The 10911-nt window shown below is 52.7% G+C and overlaps 1 protein-coding gene across 1 annotated transcript; it reads right to left on the bottom strand.

Annotated features, from left to right (window-relative positions):
* Positions 1–3040: 3040 nt before the first annotated feature.
* Mrpl23 (mitochondrial ribosomal protein L23) lies at positions 3041–10689 on the bottom strand. The gene is made up of 5 exons (XM_021215984.2): positions 10527–10689; positions 8331–8453; positions 7301–7383; positions 6272–6345; positions 3041–3267 (listed from the first exon to the last, which is right to left on the bottom strand). Exons 1-5 carry the CDS (start codon positions 10541–10543, stop codon positions 3124–3126), a joined length of 441 nt encoding a protein of 146 aa, XP_021071643.1. The 5' UTR covers positions 10544–10689; the 3' UTR covers positions 3041–3123.
* Between the last annotated feature and the right edge of the window lie 222 nt (positions 10690–10911).

Genomic DNA, 10911 nt, shown 5'->3' with positions numbered 1-10911 from the left:
AAAACCAGAGGGGGATATGGAAATTTCAGGACCCCCTTGACTCACTGGGGCAGGCAATCTTCTCAAGTTCTACCAGCCAGACTGGGATCAAAAGTGGATTATGGCTTATGAGGGGTAGGGGTGTGTGTGTGTGTGTGTGTGTACTTGCACATAAGACTATTATAGTAGCCTACCCCTGCCTTCTATTGCCCTATCATGGGCACACTCTTTGGGACTGAGTACAGAAGGTCCCCCCTTGAGGCTTTGCCCTAATGCAGCTCCAAGGGGGTCTGGTAACAAGGAGGCAACTGGCCCTGTTTCCGTGTCTATGGTCATCTGCCCGCCTAGGCTGCCTTACTGTAGGTGACTTGGTTCTACACTGAAGTGACTACCGCACCCAGGGTTCCCCCTAGCTTCCCTAACCAGGGAGCCTCCTGTGTGTCGGGGAGCAGTCACCAGCAGCTAGAGGCCCCTTCCTCCTCCCCTGGCTAAAAGAACGGGATGTAGCCTGAGCCTGTAGAGGGCTCTGGTGGTGGTGGTGGTGGTGGTGGTGGTGTGTGTGTGTGTGTGACAAGGCCAAAGCTGGTGGGGGACTGTGGAAGCCAGCAGGACATGATGAAGGGTGACCTTGGCCCCCAAGACTGCCTGTGCCCCTGTGGAGGTTGCAAAGAGTTCCTTGTGCAGGCAGCGTGAAAGATGGGATTCCTCCTCCCCCAACAGTGAGGGTCGTCCATGCCCGGGGGCCCCATGAATTATTTCTCTAAGGAAAATACAGTTCTCCTGCCCACTTCCTGACCTTCCCCAGCCTCTAAATCAACACTTGAAGGGTGCTTTTGCTGGCCTTCAGCCTCAGCAAGCACACCCCCCTCCTCCCGCCCGCCCGCCCGCCCGTGCACTCCAGTGGGGGTGGGGCTGAGAGCAATGACTCCATCTCAGGGGGCCCCAGGCCCTGCTCAGAACCCACAGCCCACAGCAGAGCCATGTCGCAGAGCAAGAATTCCAAATCCAGGCAGTCAGGCACGCAGAGACAGGGGCAAGATGCCACGTAGGCACGAGTGGTGAGACTGGGCTAATCCACAGCACACTGATGATACCATTACTGCTCCCCAAATCTCTAAGCAAATTTCCTCCTTAGAATCAAATTTCACACTGAGACACACTCATAATCAGAAACACTGGGACAGCCATAATCACAACCACACACTTAAAAGGCACACACCGAGACACAATCACACCCAGACACACAGAGAGTCACACACACACACTCACACACACACACACACACACACACACACACACACACTGACACACTCAGACACAGAGACAGTTACAGATATACTCAGACACACAAACAGTGACACACAGTTTGACATAGTTATAGACATACACATTAACATACAAAGTCACATACTCAAGATGATCACATACATACATATATACACAGTCACATACTCAGACACACAAACTAAAATAGTCACAGACACATTCAGACATACAAAGACACACACATTTACAGTCTGACATAGTTTTAGACGCACACAGATACACAGTCAAAGTCACATATCATAGACACACATACATATACTGGCAGTCTCATACTCACACTGACACAGACACACACACACACACCAACACACAGACGCATACACACAGAGACACACAATGACACACAGTCATATACTAAGTCATACAAACTGAAACAGCTACACTCAGACACATACATTGTCACAGTCTACATCTTGTGACAGTTAGGCAACACACACTGAGACACACACTGAGACAGATGCATTAAAACATAGTCCCAATCTCAGCTGGGTGTGGTACACACCTTTGATCCTAGCACTCTAGAGGCAGAGTCGGATCTCTGTGAGTTTGAGGCCAGCCTGGACTACAAAGAGAAACTAAAAACCAACAAAACAAAACATATACATTATGAAAACAAACAAAATCAGTCACAGAATCATACATACAACTCTGAGACACCGTCATACTCCCAGGTATAGTAACCCACTAATAAGGGACACAGGCAAAGATACTTCATTGACAGACCCAGTCAGTCAGTAAAATGGCAGATATACTAACACCTTGACACAGTCACAAACACAAACTTGGGCCAAGAATAGTGGCACACACCTTTCTTTAATCTTAGCACTCGGGGCAGAGACAGGCAGATCTCTGAGCATGAAGCCAGCCTGGTCTACAAAGTGAGTTCCATGTCAGCCTGGGCTTCACTGAGAAACCCTGTCTCAAAAAAACAAATCTAAACCTACACCACTACACACACAGACTCACACATCAACGCTGAAAAATAATAGACAGACACACACTTTCATGATTCTAGTCAACGCAGCTAAAGGCACATGACTTGGCGCCTTTAAACTCTTAAAAATGATCTGCGTATGCGTGATGGCCATACTGTTGGTATGTGTGCTGTGAATGTGTGTGGAAATCAGAGGACAGTTTTGTGAAGTTTGCTCTGTCCATCCACTTTACGTGACTTCTGGGGATTAAACTCAGGCCCCCAGGCTCAAAGGGAAGTGCCTTTATCTAGCAATCAATCCTGCTGGCCTTCTGCTCCTTGTTATCTCTTGAGAACCTCCGTCCTGAGAGTCATACTGTCTCCAAGGGGCTCTTTCATGTCTCATCACCCATAGCCTCTGGTCGCCGTGGCCTGGCTATCTCCCTGCAATGTCAGAGTCCCTGGAGCCTGCAGGTCTGTCTCTGATCTCCCTCCTGCCCTTCCACGTCCTTCCTGCCATTGTATCACACACACCAAAACCTGTCTGGACAGGCAATTCCCTCCCAGCCTGTCCCCCAACCCTGAATGAGGACTGCAATCTGCGACTGTTTCCTGGGGCTCACATGTTTGCCTAGCAGTGGGCCTCTGCTCCAACAGAGCCACCCTGAGCTGTCCTGTCAAGTATAGATGTTCACACTGTTGTCTCTGTACCCCAGAATGCTGAACCACCTCAAGTTCTACCCACTGTCAGGGTTATTGAACCATATGTGTTAGGGACCCAGAGGTATAATCCACTACAAAAGGCAAAGTGTCCACCAGTTCTTTCTCCACAAAGAACTTTTATTTGGGCTTGTCAGAACCACTGTGCTCACTAGAGTCTGTGGCCCAGACCCTGCTGTCATAGGTCATAGGCCAAACCAGGAAGGGATACCAGGGCGCCGCGTGTCGCTGCTTGGCCTCTGCTGGGGTAGCTCCTCTTCCAGAGGGTCTGGAGAACTGGGCTCCTTCTCTGGAAAAAGATCTGGGAAAGTGAAGGTCTGCCCATGGGCCTGGGGAAAGAAACAGGGGCTTAATTGAGAGCCACAGGCTAGCCTTCCTATCACACCCAGGGACTCATGGCTGGGCTGCTAATGATCCTGGACCCTGGATGACAGACAACAGGATGATGAGCCACCAGTGTCTCTAGGCAGGGTTCCTGCTGGGAAAACAAACACCTTGCAGGCCAGCCCTCCAACCTTTATCTATCACCAGCAGGCTATTACTAGGACAATAGCCCTTTTCATGGACATTATCTCCTTACAGGGGTCTGCACCAACCCAGGGCTCATTAAAAGCAGTCCAGCAAAGGCCCATTCACCGGGGCGCTGCCGGTGGAACTGGGGGCAGGAACTAGGAGCAGAAAAACAGGACACAAATGACGTCTGGTGCCATGCTAAAACTTTTTCCATCCAAAATATCTAAAGGCCTTCAGCCACATTAAAGGCTGCCCTCCTCCAGGCTCCAAACTTGGCAAATAAAATGCACACAACGTACACAGAAACCTACATACGCAGCAGTCTATAAATCAAGCCCGGCTTTGCAAATTAACTGCTTTTACGTCTTTCACTACAAGTTCAGTGTGTCAGCATGGCTGAGTCCCTGCCTGGGGCCCCCAGCACATGGGCCAGAACCTAGAAGGGAGAAAGAAGCCACCTCTGCAAGGCTCTCAGGGCTAGGAAGCTCACTTGCAGCCGCTACTAAGGGGCACAAAAGAGTGAGCCAACCTGGAGGCAGGGACCCCTCCTGCTATTCCCTCTTGTCTCAGAGGTGGACACTTTGGGGCTGGACTTCCTGCCTAGCACCCACAAGGCCCTGGGTTTGATCTCCAGTACCACACAAAACTTTGGTGTTGTTCATGCCTGTAATCCTAGCATAGAGGAGGGAGGAGGAGGCACAGGGATCAAAACTGAAAGTCATCCTTGGCTACACAAGGAGTTCAAAGATAGCCAGTGCTATGGGAGACCATGTTTCAAAAGTAAAATGGGGGAGGTAGCAGCCTATAAGCAGAGCTGACTGCCCATCCAGAATTGACTGCTGGCTTTGATGGCAGATGAAGTCCAAAACAACAGCTTAAGGTCCAGAGATAAAGACAGCCTATGCAAGGGACTAGCGGGGGATTTCGAAAGAGCAGACGTGAGGGACCCGCATCACCATCTATGGGTACCAGTATGAAGGCTATCTCTAAGAGATAATTGCTTCATACTTTAGAAAAAATGTAGCCACCCACCCTCTAAGGAGGGAGAGCCGGTTTTGAGGGGCCCAAGGCAGGAAAGAAAAAAAGGCCAGGGGAAAAGTGGAGAAGCCAGTCCTGACTCCAGTAATCCTAGGGGCCCCATGGGCCATTGTTGGGCTGGACTGTGCCTGCCCGCAGCATTTACTCTGGAGCCTAGGACTCATGGCCTGTGTGCAGCACTCAGTCAAACACCATTCTGTGTAAACGTGGTCAATGCTCTTTTTGTTATGTGGCGACTGAGAGCTTGCTAAGGCTCCCTCCCCACCAGACCAAAAAGATGTTTATCAGGTTCTCGGAAGAAAAATGTGGTCGCCCACCACGTGGGACCTGCCTTTCCCCTGCCACACTCACAATGAGCTCCCCCCCCCTCCAGTTGCCCCTTCCTGAACCTCACAGTGCTGTTACCAGAAGCCCCCCACCCCCAAGACATACTAAGAAGACAAAGACAGCCTTTGCAGATACAACCAGGAAGTCCCAAACACTAACCATTTCTAGGCTGGAGCAGGGAAGGGGGTGTGTTACAAATTTTAACTCTGGTCGAGAAGTCTTGCCTAGTGGGGGCACAACGGGCCCCTCCATTTATCACAATTTCACAGAGGAAGGTGGACATGGCTGGTGGCAGCTGCAGCTGCCAGATGTAAGAACCACTGAGTCCAGCTTTCATGAGTGTGGTGGGGAAGAGGAGGGGAATGTAGGGGCTCAGATGTCTCAAAAGCCACTTGTAACCATAGCTGTCTCTGAAGTGACTTGTGGCAAATGCCAGCATATGGATGTGGCCCCACAGGCCGAGACCGAGACAGAGACACATGGGTGGATTCAACACCCAGCTCACAAACACACACACAAGCCTTCAGAGGGCCCAGGCCTTCCTTTCCCACCTGCATGGGCTGATTTTATGCACAGCAAATATTAGGCCCACTTTAAAACAACTGTAGCTCTTTTCCCAGCAAAGCTGCCTGCCTCCCTTACAGGGTCTTTGAACAAACAGCCATGCAGCTCGGGGGGGGGGGGGGGGGGGGGGGGGGGGCGTTCTCAATAGCGTGACTGCCATCTAGCGGCCTGCTGTGGAGGCTGGGGCTCCCTGGAGGGCTGTTTACACTGAAACTGGAGAAATTAGAGGAAGCCCCCCTGTGGGGTTCAAACAGTGGGGGGCCAGTTAATGGACCCTGCCAAGTAGAGTCTTCCTTGAGAGATTCCGGGAGGTCAAAGGGGATTCTGTCCAGAGACTGAGACCAAAGGGCACTTGTAGGTTAAAATTTGGTCTCGAGGGCAGTGGGTCCAGGGAGAGAGAGCAAGCTTGAAAATGTGGCTCTTTCCCGGCAAGTCTGTGTCTTGTGAGGACCCCAGGCAGGGATGAGGTGAAGGGGCTTTGGTGCCTACACTCACAGAATCACTGTCATGGCTGACTAACAGAAGAATGTGCAGGGTCCATATACTCCAGATGTCTCAACCTCTTCACAGTACTGGGCTTCTAGGAGAACCATAAACTGCACCAAGCAAGGCATCCTCCTCACAGAGCTGTGGCTTTTCACATTCACCCTCTGATTTCTGTTTTCTCCAAACACATGTAACCAAGGCATGGGCGTGTAGCACAAAATAAGGAATGGATTTACTGAGGGTTACAGAGATGATCTGCGGAGGTGCACTAGGACCTGGGCTCCTCCTGCCCCCGAGCTCCAGGTCTGGGCTCTGGTAAGGTAGAGGGAATTGCACAAACAGCCCCAGGACACAGATGAGACAGTGAGCAGAAACAGAGGCGGCAGGTCAGCCCGTCTCACTCACCAGCTGCACGTAGGCCACTTTGTAGTCTGGTTTCTTGATCCTCACATTCTTGTGATCCCTCCTCCTGTTGGAGCCTGTGAGGGGACAGCAGACCAGACCCTGACTTAACTTCTGGCCCCTGATGAGCCCCACAATCTAGAAACCATTTTCTATTAAGGCACGGGATATCATCTGGAGGTGGAGCAGGGAGGGGGGTTTCAAATGGCGGGCTGAACACCAGAGAGGGGTCTCAGACAGACATCTCAGTTTCTCTTTTTAAGTAAAAATAGTCTTTGAGCTGGCTGGTGGGGGTACACACCTTTAATGTCAGCACTCAGATGGCAGAGGCAGGCAGATCTCTGAGTTAGAGGCCAGCCTGGTCTACAGAGAGAGTTCCAGGACAGCAAGGGACATAGAAAAACTGTCTTGGGGAACCAAAACAATGACAAAAAAAAAAAGGGTTTGAAAATAGAAATGTTAACAAAAGAATTTAAAAGAACAAAAGGAATTTCTTTGCTCTCTGGTGAAACAGAGATTATCTAGGAAGGGCATTTCCTTTCTTTCTTTCTTTTTGGTTTTTTCGAGACAGGGTTTCTCTGTGTAGCCCTGGCTGTCCTGGAACTCACTCTGTAGACCAGGCTGGCCTTGAACATAGAAATCTGCCTGCCTCTGCCTCCCGTGCTGGGATTAAAGGCGTGCGCCACCACGCCGGGCAGGAGGGCATTGCTGAGAGGGTACCACTGCTAGCCAGCCCTGGGCACTAATCTGCCACAGATGGGCTACTTCAGGATCTACTACAGGAGGAGACTGTGGAGGCCTACTAGAGACCAGCCCAGGCTAAGGAAGTGGTTCTAAGGAACAGAGGACATTTCAGGGTCACAGCTAATAGTGTTGGGGACCTTCAATGAGCTATATAGAAAGAGGCTGGGCTTCTCCAGCAAGACAAGTCACCCAAGCCCCTCAGGCCTTTGTTTCCCCTCATGGAGAGTCTGAAGACAACATGAAGTAGTCAAGGGGTGTTGTTGGCAAGCCACCAACACAGGTACCCACCATGTTGCACCCGTGTGCGCACAGCAGCCACAGGGACATTGTAAATCTGCTCAAGGTAATTCCGAAGGTCCACCCTGGTCATCCTGGATGAGACAGAAAGCAAACAAGTCTGAGCTAAGCCTAGATAAAGAGACAGATATCCTACCCAGGGCTAAGGGTGAAAGTCCCAGGAGCAGCTGTGGCCAGGTGAGGCTGGCTCCAGTGCTGTCCCCTCCAGACAAAAGGATGAGCTAAGAGTAACGAGGGTCGGATCCCATCAGAGTTGTTTACTTGGTCCTCTCCACCTGGATCCTTGATCATCACCTGGAGCCAGGTGGGCTCACCCTGATCAAATGTAAGATATCGGGCCTGTCGCCAGACTGGGCTCCTATCTGTAACTAAAGACATGCCCCTAGGGTCTATGAGACACTTGCTGCCACAGAGGGGCCTCTAGGACTTGGGGGGACAGAGCCCATGGTGGCTTTTAGCACAATCCTGGTTTCCATAAGCTCCTGTGTATATCTGGAAAGGCCAAAGAGACCCTAACCCGGCTTCTACAGGGATCTGCTCCTGCCCCCTGCCCCTGCTGAGGTGGTCCCTGAGGATTTTAGGACTCAGAGCAATATAAGCAGTTGGGTTGCACTGAACCTTCCTTAAAAGGGGGCACATGGAACTGTGTAGAATGAGGTAAGGAACTCAGAGCTAACATTCTAGAAGCTCTGCAAATCTCAGCATGCTCCAACCCAGCCTCCGGGGACTCCTTTCCTGGGAAAAGGATGGAGGCAAGAATTCAACAAATCTCAGGCTTTCTGTTAAGCTTTCCCCAGGTGGAGGGCGAGCCAGGAAGCCAGCCAAGAGCATGCTTACTCTTTGGCTGCCTGAAGCTCTGCAAACACCAGGCCCCTCCACCATCCGCTGAGCAAGCAAAGTGGCCCCAGGTCTTTCCACCACAGGAAAAGCCTGGCCCTGGGGAGCTAAGCTAAAAAACAGGACAGGACCCACATCCTGGAGGCCACTCCCCAGCCCCTGAACTCCTTTGGGCCTTACTTACTCCATGGGGATCCGGAACTGCACGGTATCTTCAGGCTGTGCAGTACCAGGCCGCACCAGCTGAATGAAGAAGTTAGTTCGAAATACACGGAGCTGGGGGCCACCCAGTTGGTAAAGGGGGTACCTGCTCAGGAGAAATTAGGGGATTAAGGTTATACACACAGTGCTGCACATTATTCTGCTCATGTGTCCACTCACATCAGCAGAATCGAGGCAGGGTGGGGCAGTTACACATCGGACCTGTCCCTACTGCACAGTTTCATTAGTATGGGGGCAAGCAGCTTCCCAACCCTTGGCCTCCCTACTGGGTTCCAGAGCTACTGACACTACAGCCTTCCTATAGAAAGGTCAAAAGGACAGCTAAAAGAGAGAAAGAAACAAAAACAGGAACTGAGGCTCATAGCTGTGGTATGGGAGCAGAATAATGGTCCCAGCTTGTAAAATTGTAAGAACAAGGAAGGAAGGGCCTCATAAACAGGGCAGTGGTGGTACTCAGCTTACAGATGCCACCTCTTCCAAAGGCCTGCTAACTCCTGCTTCTGGGGAGTGGCCAGTCCGGAAATCCCCACCCCCCCACCCCCCATCCCACCCCCAGGCACAGAAGAGCCCGTGCTCCTTGAGAGGGAGGAAAACAGGCTGGGGGCTGGAGAAGACAGTATTTCCAACATGGTTCTGAGCTAGCAGCGCCTCACTGGACTCCTAAAACTACCCAAACAAGCAGGATTTGGTGGGGTAGTCAGTTTCCACCATTATCAGGCCTGTGGACAAAGCAGAATCTCTGCCTGGTGGTCCTGCTCGCCTCCATGCCCACCTGAGCAGACATGGAAGCAGACAGGAGAAAACTCAATGACTGAGATTACTAGAGACTCATAGTTCATGATCCCCAGGTGGAGGGTGGATACACGGGACCACCCTAGGGTCACACTGATGACTGAGGGGTGGCATGTGGGCCGGACCTCTAAGTCCAGGGAGCACCACACTGGCAGCACCAGGCTGTGAGCACCAGGGGTGTTTCAGATGACGCCCAAGGTAGCACGGTGGGAGCCTCAGAGGCAGGCCCCATCGCTAAATGTTTGCAAAATTCAATGGCTCAAGAGCCTACCTAATGGTCAAATCCGTACACTGCTGGCAGACCAGTGGCCTAGAGACTGCTGCTAGTGATCTGGCAGAACCTCCCTGAGAGGACCCTGAAGTCTGTGCCTGTAGGAACAGGCAGCCAGGAGGGCAGGTGGCTACGGAGCCTTGATTTACACGTCCAAGTCAACTGTGGTACCCACAAGGCCCAGCTGTGGCATACCATGAAGACAAAACTGGGAAGTCCTTAGGCTAGAAAGGGGGAGCAGTGTTCACCCAAACCCCTAATCTCTCAGTCTTTTGGATTAGCCTTGTTGCTTTTTTGAGATCTGGCCTTTTAGGGTTTCCTTAACTTCTTTTTCTACTATTTTTTTTTTCATGAGCACCCCTAAACAGCATATCTCAAGCGGAACTCTTGGCTCTCTCTTCTCCTCGATGGGAGCCTGGTTCCTGACTGGGTAGGCTGTTAACCTGTCCCCTCCCCCCCCAAAAGCTCAGGTCTCATCCCTGGCCTCACTCTGCCCCCACCCATCTGTCACTCATTCACTCATGGGTCCAACCAGCTCCCTGCAAAGCCAGGGGGTGAGAACATAAGCTGAATTAGACTGGCCCTGCCTCACACTGGCCTGGTTCTGAGGTCCCTGGTCTCTCCCAGCCAGTCTGCGGAAAGAAATCACAAGGTTGCCCACCAGTCCTCTCCCCTTCTGATTGCAGGGTCCCCCAAATTCTACTTCCACGAGAACTCTCAAAACCGCATTAATGCTCAACCTAGGGCCACCCAACCAGTGGGTTACGTGTTTACTGAACACGTGTTTCCGGCTTAGACTGTGGGAGGCTAGCACTGCCGGCCACGTGGAGACCAGTGAATGTAGGAACTTTGGGGGGCTTGGGCCAGGGGTCCTGCAGGCACCGGCCAATCCGTTGCTCAGCCCTGGCTGTCTGCCAAAGCTGGCCGTAGCCGCTCGCTGTGACTGACAGCCAGGACACTACGCCGAGGTGGCCCTGTCGCGTGGACCCTGGCGGGTTTCCCGCCGCGTGCGGGCGCCTCCGGCTTCCGGCCCGGGCCCCGCACCCACCCGAACCGGGCTGCGTAGCCCGTTCGGCCGGCCACGACTTTACTCACAACACATTCCGCGCCATGGCAGCCGCACCTCCTGGTCAGGAAGGAGCGACGCCCGCCCCGCACAGCGCCCGCGCTGGCACAGCGCCCCCTCGCTTCCGGAGGCCGCGCTACCCTCTCCCTGCACCGCAGGGCCCCGCACCTTCGGTGTCCCGCAAACCCCACCCCACCCCACCCCACACCCGCAAAGCCCCGCCCCCACCCGTGCACCGCGAGCTGCTTGCGCACCGCCCCCGGCACAGTGCACCCCGCCTCTCAGCCATACATACAGTGCACAGCCCCGCCCCTCACCCGGCCCCCCGCAAAAAGCCTGCGAACACTCTGTACTCGTTTGCCTGACCCCGGCACCGCACAGAATCCTGCATACCCTCGGTGTATATGTATCTCC

Source organism: Mus pahari, chromosome 1, assembly GCF_900095145.1.
Source record: "Mus pahari chromosome 1, PAHARI_EIJ_v1.1, whole genome shotgun sequence".
Classification (NCBI taxonomy): domain Eukaryota; kingdom Metazoa; phylum Chordata; class Mammalia; order Rodentia; family Muridae; genus Mus; species Mus pahari.
Note: the sequence above shows the minus strand (reverse complement) of the source record. Positions and strands in the feature narration are given on the sequence as shown.

Excerpts from the sequence above, each read along its gene's own strand:
- Mrpl23 (XM_021215984.2), bottom strand. Across the intron at positions 7,384-8,330 it reads CAGTTCCGGATCCCCATGGA|GATGACCAGGGTGGACCTTC; the intron begins GTAAGTAAGGCC and ends TGTCTCATCCAG. Across the intron at positions 3,268-6,271 it reads AAGTGGCCTACGTGCAGCTG|GCCCATGGGCAGACCTTCAC; the intron begins GTGAGTGAGACG and ends TTCTTTCCCCAG.